We start from the raw sequence: 16,747 nt of genomic DNA on the forward strand, positions 1-16,747 counted from the left end.
ATCTCTATAGACATGATCGCAGTAAGGATTAGTTAATCCGACATCAATGAGGTCCGGGATGGATCTAGATGCGGTTACTAAATACGTTGCTGACAGTCATGGTCTGAGATTTGGAATGAATTTTTTTGTGATTGATTTTGTCATGTGATGTCCTGTGATGTCATGTGCAGTGATGTGACTGTTGTCTTTGTACAAGTGCTAGATGTGTCATGTCTAGTGCGTCGGTACCTAGAGTCAGTGTTTGTTGAAATGGTTTACGGCCTTTGTTTGTTTTGCAGGCGTAATCGAGGGCGATTACAATTCTTTCAAGAGGGGGGGGTATGTCACAAATTGATGACGTGGCAGTGCCACCCGGAGACACACTGTAGTCTGATGATGTGGCAGACAATAAAGACCACCGCAATGGCGTTGACAGGATGTACGGCGCGCTGACGTGGCAGTTGTATGGACGCCTGTGAAACACGCTGACGGTTGATGTGGCAGCCTTTACGGAATCCAAGTTTTTTGCGTTTACGGAATTTTGAAGGTTGTGCTGATGCTTTTTCGGGAAAGATTTTGGAGTCAATTGCTTTTGGGACTCCTTGCTTTTGAGTTTATGGCTTTTGGGGCTCTGCTTTCATACTTGTTAATCGAGGATCTCTGTCCGAAACTATTGTCTTAAGCATGCCATGTAACCGAAAAATCTGAGCAATGAACAGTCTTGCCAAGTGATCAGGCTTGACCGTCCTCTTTATTGGAATAAAGTGAGCTTGCTTGCTAAATTTGTCAATGACTGTCCAAATGCCATCGTGCCCACTTTGAGTCTTGGGGAGATCAAAGATGAAATTCATAGCAATGCTTTCCTAGGGGCGGAAGGGAATGGTAAAGGCTGTAAAAGTCCATGTGCCTTATGCCTGTCAATCTTGACTTTTTGACATACTAAACAATTGCGAACAAAGTCATCCACATCTGTTTTGAGCCTCGGCCAATAGAAGTGTTATGTGTAGCGGAATGAATGTTGTATTTTCTCAAGATTAGTGATCTTTATTGCTCAAGGTTCCTTTTAGTTTTTAGGGAAAGAGAGAGCTTTCCGTCTTATGGAGAGTGCCATGATCACGAACAAAGTGAGTGGATATTGTGCGTGCAAGTGAATGAGACTGAGAGAAGGAGAGAGAAGAGATACGACACCCGAGAGGTTGTAAAACCCTCCTCCGAAGGCCCCACTCTCGTCGGCGAGAGTGGTCTACTTTGATTGCAAAGGTGTACAATGCGAATGCAATGGACTGATGCAATGGGACTATGCCGCCGCCGCCGACGGTGGTGACGGCTGAAATCTGGGATCTTCTAATCGCTGAATTCGGGGACTGTTTTGGTGGCTGAAAATGACTGTTTTGGCTGCGTTTTCTTGGGCTAAAGCTGGGGGGAACTTCGGCAACCAACTTGGCGTGGTTCTACTGCGACTGGTCTGCTGAAACCTGCGTTTCTTCAAGGCTGAAATCTGCTGATCAAAACGCTGAGAGGGCTGGTCCAAAAACGCTGAACTGTGGCACCTTTTGGCTGAGAATCATTAACGCTGGGCTGTCCTTTTACTTGCCAAAAACGCTACTGCTGATCTGCCACAAAAACGCTGAAATCTGCTACTGAAGCTAGCTAGCGTTAGTCAATGGCTGAAATCGCTAATGATTGTCATGAGAAAAACGCTGATCTGCTGTGGGTAAAACGCCAGGCAATGGTGGTTGATGGCGATGCTGGATCTAGGAAGCTGTGGGAGAAAAACGCCAAGGGAGGGGTGGTGATGGCGATGGATCTGATGCTGAGGGGGGGTACTGTTGAGAAGTTGCCTGTTGAGCGGGAAGCTCCTGCTGCCTCTTCTGCCAGAAAGTGCTAACTTGGGTTTGCTTATATATTAACTTAGCAAAATTGCCCTACCTTCTTTTGTTGGAAAGTCACTTAAAAATAATAAGTGAAAATAACCAAAAATAGGAAAATAGGCTAAATACACTGGAAATTCCCCTAATTGATGCGAATGGATTCTGATGGGAATTCCGATGATCATGGTGTGTGCAACCAAGGATATGCATCTATGCTAAGTGACTGGGCATGCACGGTCTACGAATAGACTCACAAAAGTGCCAGATCACTGCTATTCTAGACTGATTGAACTCACGGGAACCCTGCTATGGTGTAGCTTGTCCACGGACACATAGGGTTGGGATGTGTCACGTGACAAGAAGTAATGCTCCACACCCTTCAAGGTGGTATCTATGCCACAGTGACCCGTAAAAGGTGGACAATGGTACTCTGTCAAGACCTTTACCCTCAAAGGTTGTGTAACACACAACATCATTTTCCGCATCAAATAGCCGTTCCATATGGAATAGCCTGAAATAGTCTCCCTATTCTATATCCATGTAAAAGTGTCAGCAAAGTCAAGATCTGTGGCGTATTGGTCAACCATATCCTCGAAGCTTCGGTGTTGAATCACGGATATAGCCAGAACCAAGGACTTTCGAGACAATGCATTTGCCACTAAGTTCTTCTGTCCCTGATCTGGAAGTGAAACTGTGACAGGATTTTAGCCCATCGTATCTGCTTTTCCGAAAGCTGCTATTGTGACAAGTAGCGTAAACTCTGATGATCCGTAAAGACTGTGAAATCAACTCCGAGTAAATAGTGTCGCCACTGTGTAAGATCATAGATCACTGCCAATAGCTCTTTCTCATAGATCTGTGCTACCAACTCTGGCCGTGAAAACATCCTGCTTTCATAAGTAATAACATGGCCTTCTTGCATCAAAACTGCTCTCAGACTACGACCACAAGCATCACAATAAACTTCGAATGGCTTTTGCAAGTCTGGCAAAGCCAACACTAGTCCGGTAGTCAATTTTTCTTCGAGCGTCTGAAAAGCGGCCACCTCTGTCGGTCCCCACGTGAAAAGGACTCCTTTTTGAGTCGGTAAATGCAAAGGTGAAGCTATCTCTGCAAACTTTCGAATGAACCGTTGATAATAAGAGCACAAGCCCAAAAAGCTTCGAACTTCATGAACATTTTTTAGGTCAAGCCAATCACGGATAGTGTCAATTTTGGCCGGGTCTATCTACACTCATGCTGAGACGATGTGCCTCAGAAATGTATCTCCGGTAAGAAAAACTCACTCTTTTTGGCATTGATAACCAATCTATGCTTTCGCGAAGCTTGAAAGACCTGTAGTAGATAATGTCTATGCTCTGCTTCATTCTTGGAGAAAACTATAATGTCGTCAAAGAAAATGTCCACAAAAGATCGATACTCTCGAAAAATCCTATCCATCATCTGATTAAATGTTTTGTTGGAGCATTCGTAAGTCCAAAAGGCATAACCAAATATTCGTACAAGCCAAAGGTTGTCCGAAAAGCTGTCTTGTAGACATCCCGTGGAGCAATTCGAATCTGATGATATCCACTCTTTAGATCAATTCTGCTAAAACAAGAGGATCCCTGTAGTCTATCGATCATCGATCCTTGGGATAGGGAATCGGTTCTTGATGGTGATTTTATTAAGAGCTCTATAGTCAATGCACATTCTCCAAGATCCGTCTTTCTTTAGTACTAGCAATACCAGAGAATAGTAAGGTGACGTATGCTAGATTGGATGAGACCCTTTTCTAGAAGTTCTTTTACTTGATTTTTCTTCATTCTAGGCCTTCAGAGAAACAATCAGGCCGTGTGTGCAAAAATTCTTGTCATTCCTTATCCAATTTAGACATATTGGTTCATTGTTCATCATTAAACTTGTCATAAACTGATGACGTGGCATGACCACCCGCGGCAAGATAAGTGATGTTGCAGGCTGTGCGGCAAACCCGTGTTTCACACCTGTCAGCAGTACAGATTTTCGCATTATGCGTTGACATGTTAACGTGGCTGCTGTACGGATTTTCGCAAATTGTAGTGACTGCTTTTGGGGGAAGATTTTAGACCAGATGCTTTTGAGTTTAATTGCTTTTGGGGCATCCCTTTTAAGAATAAATAGACCCTTGGGGCCTCACTCTGTAGAGCATCTGGACGCATAGTTTGAGAGCAGAGGTCCCTCAGGTGTTGTAACTTTGCTCAAGCATTAATATAAAAATAAATACCGATAAGTGGCGCCAGCTTTTGGGGCCAATACCTCTGGGCACGGAACTACGCCGGGCCGTGTCAACTCTCTTTTGAAAGTGTGATAAAATTGTGAAGTATTTTAAGTGATTCTCTAGTGTGTCGTGCCAGATTCCCGACGTGGGGTGCCCAACATAGTTACACAGAACGGGAACGGGAATGGGGGCCTCCAAAGCGTTCCCGAAAATGGGGGGGGGGGGGGGGGGGGGGACCTCGGAACAGTAGAACGGGAACGGGGGACCGGAACCGTAAACCTAAAATATGCCATGCGGGGGGGCCTGTTTTTTACTCTTGAGAGCTTGAGGGTTTGGATTATCTAGGAGAGGATGGGAAGGATACCCACCTTCCCCCCCAATGAAGCTTGTAAGTTGTGTCATATTGATGGCGCTTGAGCCGTATTGATGGTTGCCCGTTCCGCTTGAGCCATATTGATAGCTTTTAAAGAAAAAAGGACCCCCGGCCCCTCCCTTGTGTTAGTCTTGAGAGGTTTGAAATCTCCTCCAAACTGCTACCTCTCTCTCTCTCTCTCTCTCTCTCTCTCTCTCTCTCTCTCTCTCTCAATTTTGTTGCCCGTCCCGCCTGGCCGTTCCGGATGCCCGTTCTGCCCGTTCCCTTGTTAAGTTCCGGATCTGGAACGCTTTTCCGTTCCGGACACCGTTTCGGGGCACAGAACCGGCCGGAACGTCGTTTCGGTACGATTACCCCCCGTTCCGCCCGTTCCGTGTTACCATGGTGCCCAAGCTTGTTACAGCGGTATCAGAGCATTAGACGTGTGCTTTTCTCAAAGCATACAAGTCCTATCAAAGAGTAAACAGGGCACTTGGGCACTTTGGAAATTGTATTGAAGAATCTAGGTGTCCTGACCCTGGACTTATTAGCCACTCCCATCCTTACTTCATCGCGCATCGGGCGCGCTCTCGTCTTCATGGCTCTGTCTTATAGGGCATAAGCCATTAAAAGCCAAAGAGTATACATGCGTTTTCACGGAGAATCTGACAGAGATAAATCTCTCGGTGGGCAGGCAAAGAAAAGTTGAAATCCGCCGCGGGAATTCCAGAAGAGAATGAAGAATAGGACAAATTTTTGATAGGAAAGTTTACTGGAAGACCCTTAAAAATCTCTTCAACGGTTGAGAATTTGGATATGCGATAGAAGGCAAAGTTGATCCTCTCAACAAGCTCTACACAGTGACACGAATAGATCTTATATTCAACAACTTAAACTTCAGTATGTGTGGAATTTATGATTTTGGAAGCTCTTGTTATCTTTGTGCAAATAACTACTAGGAGCAAGGAACATGCATATGAAAGCATTTGGAAGCGTGGAGCCGGTTATTAACTCTTTTGCACGAGGTGAACCATTGCTTAAAATTTTGTTTGTTTTGCAGGTGAAATCGAGGGTGACATGGCAAGGAAATTGGTCTAAAAGCAATCGAGAGCAATGGCAGCTCAGGAATGAATCCGTCGATTCAAGATAAAAAATGATGAATTTTGTTTTGAAATTTGAATGATGATGCATGAGGAATGATGAATGATGAAATAAGATTCTAGTACATCAATATTCCCATATGAATGAGATGACTGGATACTGTGGTGAGCGCATCAAGAGTTCTTGCGGGATGAGATGGCTACACAGGGATCTAGGTGCATCAAGACTTCTAAACGGATGAGATGACTAGACCGAATGATTGAAATAATGTGTTCGGTATGAAATTAATGTTTTCTGGAAGAGCTTGCTATTTTTGTGCAGTTAACAGGTGAAATCGATGATGATGAATGCAATTGGGAGCAATGACAACTCTAGAATGAACCTGATAACAATAAGAATCATGAATTTTGAACCATGATGAATGATTGAATGGGACTGTCGTAAGTGCATCAAGAGTTTCGAGGGATGAGATGGCCACATAGCTAGAATTGAATGATTGAAACACTCTGCTCAGTATGAACTCGGTGTTTGATTGATGGATTGGAATTCTCGGAAATGAGTTGTCACAAACTGCTGACGTGTCAAAGCCCTGAAGAATGGAGCCAACTTACAGATGCCGGCAAACTAGCATCCCCGCTGTCTCTGATCTCGAGAGTGCATGATATCTCGGAAGGTAGGCTTCCCTCTGAATAGGGGCTCGTATCGGCCTCTATTATCCGCATAAGCTCTGCATCTGCAAACAAAATGATCCTCGCTCTCCACTTCCTCTTTGTATACTCTACACACTTTCTCCTCCATGGGAAGAGCTTGCCCCACCTCGATCTCTAGTCTGTGTGATGACACTCTGAGCTGACGAATTGCCACCTGTGAGCTATGTGGCATGTAGGTGTCCATATAGCATGGTCGCTACATGAACCCATCCTCAAGTACGGTAAGAAAATGGTCTCTATGGTGTGACATCTTCTGCCGGAGGGGGGATGCGATCATAGTCTGTCTTATATAGAGCTGCCAGAGTTCCTATCGGATTACTATGTTTCTCTCACTACGTGAGAGATTAAGCTGGGGGGAGTCGGGGTCATACTGGAAAGGTGGCAAACTCTCCAGGTCAAGGCCGTGTGCTCCGAACCATGCTCTAATATGTGTGCACTATGCTCTGTCGTATCCAGTCTTTGATATCTATATAGTTGACTCAAATACTTGTTGTGTGAGTCTGTCGTCGGGAGCTCTCGCACTCTTTGGATGAAGCAGACTCTCTGGAAGAGTGCCTCCACTAACATGGGTGGTGGTGGTGGTGGAGGGGCAAGCTCTGGCTTGATGATATTCGGAGGCACTATGTGCTTGCCTCGAAATAGGCGAGAAATCATATAGATCTGTCGTCTCTCAATCCGTGCCCATTGGCTATCAGTCAATCCGGGTGCCCACACTGCTGCTGCATACATCAGGGCTGGAGTGACTAATGTGTCGAATAGCCACCCCTTCGTGCGAGGCTCCTGAAAGTGTGCCTGATGGCATCTTTGCTCTAGCATGGCCTGTGCTACATATCCTCTGGTGAGTCTGTTAGTGGCGGCCTGTGCCATGGAGAAGGGCCCTTGTTTGTTGGTGAATGGGACTCCCAGGTAGATGGACCACCTCTACTGGTCCTACTGCTACTGTAAATGTGGCTGCTCGTCGTACTGTTCTCGAGGTGTGGAAGATCATAATCTTGGTTTTCCCAAGATTCACTGTGAGTCCCCTAATGGTACAAAACTCATCTAAAGCTCTCAGATGGCTCTATAGGCCCTCTCGTGACTCTGAAATCAGTAAAATGTCATCAACATATAGCATAATGTGGACTGTGATACTTGCTTGGTCCGCTCCTGCCCCTCCTGCTCATAGGATGTAGTTGGAGATCTCGTCGATGTAGAGTCCGAAGAGGGTTCGGGAGAGGGGGCATCCTTGCTTAACACCAATGGTGCCAACAATAGACTCTAACATATCGCCTGGGCAACGAACTCTCCTAGTCACTCCCTCATAGAGAGCGTAGGTGGCCCATATCATCTCCGAAGGTATCCCGAGACTCTGGAGTCGTCGAAATAGACTCTCTCATCGGACGGTGTCAAACGCTTTGCAGAAATCCACAAAGCAGCAGTAAGGCCTCTTCTTCCGCACCTTTGCCCCATCAATGAGGCAGCTCAGAACTAAGATGTGGTCAATAGTAGAGAAGGTCCGCCCGAACCCTACCTAGCCAGGAGCCCGTAGGCCCTCAACCTCCCCGTAAGAACTAAGCTCAACCTCAGGAACTGCCCCATATAGCTTGGCCATTGTATGGCCGATCATGATAGTCTTGTAATTCCCTGGGTCCAAAGTGTCTCTAGTCTTGTGGATCGGCACAATCGTGTGCTTGGTCCACTCCTCTCCTAAAGCCCGGTTGAATGCATGTGCAATCAACGGGGCTATCGTGGCGGTTGCATAAATGAGGTGCTCACTTTGTAAACTTGTATGGTCTGATGATCGGCGTTGCTATAGTCGGTGGATGGTCTTCTTGACCATCTCCACTGTGAAGGAGGAGGAGCTTGTGGGTCGAGGCCTGGGAGGTTGTGGAATCGGAGGCTGGTTTGGCACCTCTTAGAGTTTGTATGCCTAGACGAGCCACACCTATAGATCCTGAATGAGGGTAGTCGGTCATGGCTCCTAGAGGGTGCGCCATGCTGTGGCACTGTCCATGCCCATAAACAGGTGATATAGCTCTAGCTCCTGTGCCTCCTCGAAAGCTTGCCAGTGTGTGAGTGTCTTATCTGGTGTCTGGCCTCCTAATCAGTGGACTCTCCAAGAGTCCGTTGTGCACGCAGCCGGCGGTAGAGATCTTTGCACTCATCATCACACCAACGGTTTTGTGGCATGGTCCCTGTGGGGGGGGGGGGGGGGGTGTGTGACCTGTATGGGTGGTGTGTAGGAAAGAGCTGATGGCTGATGTCTGAAGAGCAGATGTGATGTGATGAGAGAGAGAGAGAGAGAGAGAGAGAGAGAGAGAGAGAGAGAGAGAGAGAGAGAGAGAGAGAGAGAGAGAGAGAGAGAGATGAAATGAAATGAAATGTTATATTAACGTCTTCAAAAGGCCAAAATGACCTATGAGACCAGAGTGTTACAATGTGGTGGATTTGATATAAAGTCAGAGTAACAAAATGAAATGACAAAATGATAAAATATAAATACTATGAAATCATGAATTGGTAGGTGTGAACTAAGCAGCTAGTCGGGATAGCTAAATCACAAGTCACAAGAGATCTAGCATTGGTCGCTGGCGGATCTCATCAATCTCCTCCATGGTCAGCAGTCTGATCGGGCGTCGTGCATGTCGGGCCAAAGTGATCCGAATCCTCTGATGTAGCCTCCATCGATGCTGTGTAGTCCTCCACAGTCGTGGGCGTCTGGATCTCCCCAACTCAGTCGCTCGGTCGATTAGTGTGCCTCTGGTGTGAGGCGACAAGATCTGCTGTGGTAGTAGCTCCTCCGAGTGTCCAATGTTTGCTCTAAAGAAGTCTGTGATGTGTCTCTGAGACTGGCTGGCCTCTCCTCTCATCAGGCTCTCTCCGTGTCTGCGCAGCTCGAGCAGAAACAAACCCAGGCATCTCTGATCCTTGTACCTCATGACTTTGGAGAGTGGTCCAAAGCCCTCTCTGAACAAGCAGTGGAAGTGGCCTCGTATCTCGTAGTAGACGGGGCAGTGGCATGTGTAGTGTAACTCTGTCTCAGGCTCCATGTCACACAAGGGGCATGTCCTGGCCTCTGTTGGTACTCCGCTGTATCTCCCAGTCTCGATCTGCAGTTGGTGTGAAGATGTGCGTATCTGGCCAATAGCACACTGTATCCCATGAGACAAGTGGGTGTCCATGTATCTGGGCCTTGTCACAAAACCGTCCGTCGTAAGCTGGAGAAGATGTTCTCTGTAGAAAGCCACCTTCGTGCCCAGCTCCTGTGTTGGCCGTATCCATGTCCTCTTGGTGTCTAGCTGAGTTCGGTCTTGACGGATGAGCCTGGCAATCTCGGATTGTGTAAGAGTCAAAGAGGGTGCATCCAGTGAGTACTGGAAGGGGTGCAATCTGTCTATAATGAACCCATGCGTCTGGAACCATGATGTCATCTCCCTGTACCAACATGCTGTATCTCCTTGCATGGCTAACTGTCAAGAGGACTCAAGTGCAAGGTGGGCGTAGCCGTCTTTGGGACGTTTCCATATGCGGTGTATGAAGGAGACAGATCTGGTGAGCGCCTCAACCACTAGTGGGGGGGCAGCTAGCTCTACTCAGATAATGGCACGTGGTACTGAAGCCTTGGCTCTAATGAGCCGCGAGACCATAGAGACCAGGGGCTTCTCCATGTCCCCCCATCCATGAGTGCGACCTGTCCTCCCGTGATGATCCAATGAAGGCCCCCAGATCTCAGCTCCACAGAGCAATGCAGAAGCCACCAAAGTGTTAAAGAGCCAGAGCTTCGTCCGAGGATCCTGAAACTGAACCTGTGAACACATCCTCTCCAATCTACCCAATGTGGAATGGGCTCTGGTCAATCTAGTCTCTGCTACTCTCCTCAATGAAAATGCTAGTCCACTAAAAACCACTCCAAGGTAAGTGTAAGCATCTGTATACTCCACCGTCTCTTGGCCGTATGTGAATGCGGGCGCTGACCTCCTAATCCACTGTGGGGTGGTATTAAATACCATGACCTTGGTTTTACCAAGGTTGACAGACAAACCACTTTCATGGGCAAACCTATGCAAAGCATTCAAGTGAGGTTGCATCCCCTCCGGAGCGTCGTAGATCAACACAATATCATCAGCATATAACAATAGCGGAATCCATGTCCCTGCCAACAGTGCACCTCTATCCCCATCTCTCTCAATGTAGTCAAAAACCTCATCCACATACATACCAAATAGAGTAGGAGAGAGCTGGCAGCCTTGCTTCAGCCCAATAGTGGAGTGAATCGGTGTAGATAGACCCTCTGAGGTGCGTACATGCCCTACTACTTATCTGTACAATGCCATGATCCCCCAAATGAGCTCCATGGGTACTCCCATCTCCTGTAATCTGCACATCAATAGTCGAGCCAAAAATGCCCTTTTCTTCCGCTGCACTAGGCGTCGGAAGTCAATCTGTGACTGTCTGTGAGTGATGTCCCCCAAAAGCACTTCCCTCTGAAGTCTAGCTCTAGTCTGGCGGCATTCCTCATCATACCAGCTAGCTGTTCTGAGGCATGCTCCCAGAACGGCGTCTATGCTCAGGCTGGGTGTGTGGGTATGCCTTTGCTGCTACATCATGTAATGTCTGTGTCAGTATAGTAGTAAGCTCCTCCAGAGGTCGCCCTGGCTCCTCAGTACATAGGCGTAGATCCCGTCTATGTATACAGAATCCGTCTCCCGCGTGAAGGTGTAGTGAGTAGGGGCTGCTACATGTGGACTGTGTGCTACACTGAACTGGAAAGAAATGGTCAACGACACAATAGCATGATCCACTGCCACCCCAACAGGTTTGGGCCCAACTATGAGATCCTGGATACTAGAGATGAGGCTTGGTTGTGCCATGACATAATCCACTGTGCTGGCTCCATGTCTATGTGGAAAGCATGTAAAACCTCCCGCAACGGGAAATCTCTGTAGACCATTCAAGATGGCCAATCCATGCGCAGTCCCCATGTCTATCAAGTGCCGTCCACACTCAGTATGTTCCCCATCGTGTGATAGTTTAGATAGGCCCGTCTCTGCAACATCCAACTCTCTCAGCATCTCCTTTGAAGTATCATAAAATAGTGTCATTGAAGTCCCCTAGAATGATAATGTCACCATCTCTAGAGAATTCCCATATGTCATCATCCAAAATAGAGAAGGGGGACTGTCCTCTGGGTGGTGCATATACCGACGTACTCGGGAGAAAGTAGCGAATAGCAATGTAGAGATATCTGCCAGTCTTTGCCCTCAATCTCACCCACATGTACCTAGCTTGCTCATCCCTGCGAGCTATATGTATCAATGGCTGCAACTCCTTCCTGAATAACACTGCCACTCCTCCTGAGCCCGCCCTCTGTGCTCTTATCGTGTCTCCTGTCTACAAGCTGTCTCCCATCTGTATCTACTCATGTGAGGCATAGACTGCCCAAGGGCGTGGTGTGTCTCAGAGTAGAAGATGATGTCTCTCTCGTTAAAACTCTCCTCAAAAGCACCCACATCAAGACGCATAGATCCATTACAATTCCAGGTAGCAACTTTGAGTGTGGTCCCATAGGTTTCACACCATCATGTGGAGCGTGGCTCCAATATCACCACTCTTCCATCTCGGTAAAAAGCAATCTTGCCTTTTTCCCTTGCCGCTCTAATCTCTGGCATTACTTCTTGCATATGGGCGACCTGTGAGAGGGTAAGGTCATCCCAAGAAAGATGCTTGTCTTCTTAAGAGTTGGTCTCTTCTTCAAAAAGTCCTTCGCTTCCATGGAGGGAAAACAAAGGATAAGTGCTCTTTCTTTCGAGGTTTCCCCCTTGCTCTCACTTTTCTTGTTGCCCACTCTCCAAGCTCTTGAGTGCATCGGCTCATGAACTCCCATCAAAGCCATGAGTTCTTTTACCTCTTCATCTACATTATTTTTGTCATTAAGGCCGCAAATTCTCACATGTAGAGAGCGTACTCGTTTTCTTTGCTCCTCTTCTAGTGTCAGGTTGATAATGGTGGGTGTGGATGTTGTTTCCTTACTTTTCCCTTTCTTGGCAACCTCAATCCATTTCTCAGCCTCATCTGCTTTCTGTTGAGTCTTTGTGATAACGTCCACACAAGAGGTCGTCATTTCTTTATGCTTCTCTTCCCCCTCTTTGATGGCTCGCACGTGCTCTTTGATTGTGTTGAGTTCTTCTATTACAAAGGGTTGCAATTCTCCTTCCTCGAGCGTGTTTCGTGATTGTGCCTCAGCGAGCTCCTTCTTGAGTGATGCAATCTCTTCGTCTTGGGCCGTCACACAATCTCCCATTGCAGTGATTTTGCTTTCTTGGTCCAAAACGCGATCTTCGAGCAGTTTTATTGTCCCTAATAGGTGGCGGTTGATCTTGTTAATGGTCTCGGCCATTTCTTCTTTGCACTTTTGGACTACTATATTCAATTTCTGCAATTTTCTGAAATTCAGCAATCTGCTATTTTCTGAAAAATCTGCAATATTTGAAATTCTGCGCTGAAAAAATTTCTGCGAATTTCTGACTGCCTGCTTTAACTGCCGGGGGTGGGGGGTGGGGTGGGATTGCAAGAGAGAGGGGTGGTGGTGGTGGGGGGGGTGGATCTGTGAAGATTCTGGTTAATAAAGAAGAGTATGCTAGTATGTAGGGTGGTCCTTGAGCCATTGCGGGAAATGGATGGATAAGAGAGGGAGACTACCAAATGGAGTAGTTTTAAAAAGAAATTTTTAGCCGCTGTTCAGATTGCTGGACAGTGGCAGGTGGCATTGTGATTGGTAGATTGCGATGAGGCGTTGTGGTTCTTTGGATAGATGATCAAATTAGCAAGGTTCTAGGTAAGGATCCCACCTGAGGAGATGGAACTAGTATGGCCAAGAAGCAAAGCAGTAGTGCATATCTCAACCTCTTCTTAGCGAGGAAGTTACAATGGCCTATAGGTGGACATTTGCAAGCACATATTTTTTAAATTATTGTCAGGAGTATATCCAACTAGGGTGGCATAAACTTGTCCAGGCTGCATGGGTACCTATCTGGTTTGAGGTAGAGCTTTTAAGGTGTTCTGCTTTCTTTATCAAGCTGGCAAGTCACGACCTCATCAGAGCTCTAATGAAGGTACTGTTATTATATCCTGAGGCCTTCTATCACATAGCTAAAGAAAAGGCTTATAGGCTTGAAAAAAGCCACCCTAGTCATGTTTCTGGCGCTTTTGGCACATGATTTTTACGTGTTGTGCGGTTAGACTCTCGAGGTGGCTAGCCTCCTTTACAGGTCACATCACTGGTGCTTTCATTCGTTATATTCGTTTAACACTTGAAACGCGAACTTTTGACTGAGGCGGAGATGGATGATACTAAAGCTGATGATGTTCTTGATTTCAAAAGGTAGATACTATTCAAATAAGACTGGAACATTTTGTATCTGTCTTAGAAAACAATGAGTGATGTTAACATGTGGATAAAAATGACAGTGTTCCTTGGAAAAAATTGTGCGTGTGTCAAATTATTGTGGCTTGTGAGTGGCCTTATTTCTCTTTTTCACAAAAACAGAGTGGTTCTACAGTTGTGTCGACATACGGCTGTACTACAAGTATAGTGTCTTGTGAAATTGTACTTGGTGGTTGAATTGACCCAAGCTGTTTTACTCCAGCTGTACAATATGGAGTGCTGTGTTTTTCTGAGGAAGCTGCTCGCTTTCAAGAGACCTGTGTTGATGACTCAAATTGTATTCAGTCTGCCAACAAGGGCAGAGACTGTCAAAGGTACAATCATTCTGCTCTTTCAAGTTGTTTTTGTTGATTTATATATCTGTCTTTTGGTTGTGAAGTTTGCTTCGCCTCCCTGGAAAAGCATGTCTGCAACTGACAGTCTTTACTTCTATGAAAAACATGGCAATCGAAAGGCCTTGTGTGTAGGTTGAATATCTCAATGACACCCAGAATAAGTGTACTGTGATTCCTTGAGACTAGATCACCAATAACATCGTATTGGTTGACACATTCAGGAAAAAGTTTTAGTAATTAATTGGTAGTGGATGGTGCTTAGCATTTGCCAAAGACATGGGGAGGCTCAAGGGATTTGAAAACCAGAGGGAAAGGCAACTGACACGTACTCGATGACATCTATGAGTAGTGGCAGACACATTCAAGCAAGAAGTTTTAGTACGTGAATTTGGAAGGGAAGAAAGCTTAGTTTTTTAGGGGGGTTGACAAATGAGGTGCTTAATGAATGAGAGACGGCGTGAAGCATGCATGTGGTACCCACTATGTAGCTTGGCATTGACTCATGACCAATTCATTTTCAAAAGATCAACACCAAGGAAGAGCCATTGAGAGAAGTGGAAATTTAGCCTCCGCAAATTCAACGGTGCATACTTGAGTAAAGCTAAGGAGAGATGGGAGCAATTAATAGATAAGGAGCCAGATCCCTGTTCCACAGAGTGCAATTAATTCTTTTTTCTTTTAAAAAAAAAACCTGTATTTAGTCGGAATCTAACTAACTGAAGTGGATTGACTTGATCTGTGTTTCTTTCATTCATCAATTGTCGCAACGCTTTGGGATCTAATGTTTGGAACAGCAAGTGCTGTCAAACACTTTTTTGCCCAACTATTAAATGTTGGTTTGATATTTTGACCAGATGCCTTGAAAGGGGCATTCAATCGAAAGACTTGGCCTGCTAATCAGCCATTGCCAACTGTCTCTGTATATGGGTTCAGTGACACATCAAATTATAAAAGAGACTTTGGTCAGGTAAGCCCCTCTGGTATATATCATGAATATGAATCAATGGTCCAGAATAGATCGACTGATGCTAGTGTTATGTTGTCCAGCTCATTGTCGACAGGCTTGGACTTGCGACTGAGGCTATTGAATTGTACTCTGTGAAGTCACTCGATTCTGAGAGGTTGCTGATGTGTGCCAGTTTCCAACTTCCTGAAGCACTAGCTTTTGATGACAGATGAGCATGTAATGGCACTTATCCAACTTTAGTCCTTGCAAGGTTGATGCAAAACGTCAATCAACATGCAAATCTCGGTGTGGGAGGCTGGTGACTTAACAAAGTTACTCTTAAGTGAAGAGATATTAGTTAAGCTTGCATTCCTCTTTGAGCATTGATGAGGTTAATGACTAAGGCTACCCGTAATTGACACAGATCGTTGCTGTGCAGTTGAAGCTTACCAATGCATTTGTGCTAAGATCATACCAAGCTGCTTACCATCGAAAGTGTTCGCAGAGAGCAAGAATGAAAATTTCGGGCAGGCAGCGAGTCACGTGCTTTACTTGGCAAGGTAAATAGATTGCAAAGGCTTGCTTCTGTAGCTCATTGATTTAGAGAATACTTGCACATGCAAAGTGATTGGAACTAGCAATGCCGGACTATGATGTTAATATTGTTATTCTTGGTCATGGTCTGGTGAGCATTACAGACATGACTCTACTATTTTTTCCCCTTGTGTGTTCATTCATTTTTAATATCTACAGAGCACATTTTGGGAAACCTTTTTGTTGGCACTCCAGTTCTCTTTGGATTGTGTTAAATGCAAATGTAATTGTTTGAACTGATGTGGCCAATGAAAGCGAGATCAGCAGCATAGAAACATGTCAGGTATCACTCTGGTGGGACATTTACCTCGGTCATAGTTGCAGTTCTTTGCCAAAGTCAGCAGTTCAAATGCCTGCAGGCCTGCATTTCATCAGTATGCAACACATCAGCAGCAGGAAAGTATGATGGCGATGGCAGAGCGCCTGTACAGCTGACAGTTCAACATCCGGTATGAATGAATTGGCCTCCTCTCCCTTTGCCAAAGTGGAATAGTTTTTTACCCCCTCCCAGGGACACTTTACGACCGGGAAAGGGCATCTAGTGTCCTTTCCCCTGTACTATAGCTCTCAGCCTCCACTGGTCGTCATTATGGGAAAGGACACTACTTGTGCTTTCCCTGTACCTTGGTGCAACATTCCGTGAGATACTTCAAATTTATCAGATTATTTTTATCTCATCCCAAGTGCAGCCTCTGACGGAAGGTCCATCAAACACAGAACATAATCAATAGCGGAATAAGAATAAGAAACTACTTCCAATTTACTAAGAGCAAACACTCACACCTTCCATGGTTTATCATCAGTAAACATTACAAAATATCGAGCACCTCCTAGAGCTAGCTAGGCATAGGTCCATAGCATCATTGTGAACAAGCTTAAAATTTCCACTTCTTTGCTTGTTGCTGTTTTAGGTAGTAGTTGTATTTGTTTACCAGAATATTCACAAATAAAAAAGTGAAATTATGTGACCAAAATGAGACAAGACTAATATCGGTGATTACTTGTTCAATACCGTTTATGCTTGTAGCATGTATATGGCTCCAGTTTTTTAAGAACAGACCAAAGTGATACGGTACTTAGTATGAAAATTCTTATTAAGCTTGAAAAAATGTCTCATTTCCTTGAATGTAAAAGAAAAACCATTGGTAAAACTTTAAAATGCGCACAGCAAATATGCAACTTTGCCGCAAGCATTAT

At 45.5% G+C, this 16,747-nt stretch overlaps 1 protein-coding gene across 6 annotated transcripts in view; it reads left to right on the plus strand.

Moving 5' to 3' along the window:
- LOC147456602 (tRNA (guanine(37)-N(1))-methyltransferase 1-like) overlaps positions 1–16,445 on the plus strand; it is a 54,257-nt gene extending 37,812 nt beyond the window's left edge. Inside the window, exons 7-13 of one of the 6 annotated variants that reach the window (XM_086515037.1) lie at positions 13,878–13,989; positions 14,865–14,977; positions 15,058–15,131; positions 15,228–15,262; positions 15,381–15,516; positions 15,806–15,833; positions 15,910–16,445. In XM_086515037.1, coding sequence (XP_086371163.1) covers positions 13,878–13,989; positions 14,865–14,977; positions 15,058–15,131; positions 15,228–15,262; positions 15,381–15,516; positions 15,806–15,833; positions 15,910–16,005 — 594 coding nt within the window. In that variant the 3' untranslated portion in view covers positions 16,006–16,445. Of the gene's footprint in view, positions 1–13,877; positions 13,990–14,864; positions 14,978–15,057; positions 15,194–15,217; positions 15,314–15,380; positions 15,726–15,805; positions 15,834–15,909 lie in introns of those variants that run through there. The other 5 variants (XM_086515033.1, XM_086515032.1, XM_086515036.1 and 2 more) reach the window with 5 other exon arrangements.
- Positions 16,446–16,747: the final 302 nt, after the last annotated feature.

Source organism: Adiantum capillus-veneris, chromosome 6 (genome assembly GCF_014529385.1).
Source record: "Adiantum capillus-veneris isolate H3 chromosome 6, ASM1452938v2, whole genome shotgun sequence".
Lineage (NCBI taxonomy): Eukaryota > Viridiplantae > Streptophyta > Polypodiopsida > Polypodiales > Pteridaceae > Adiantum > Adiantum capillus-veneris.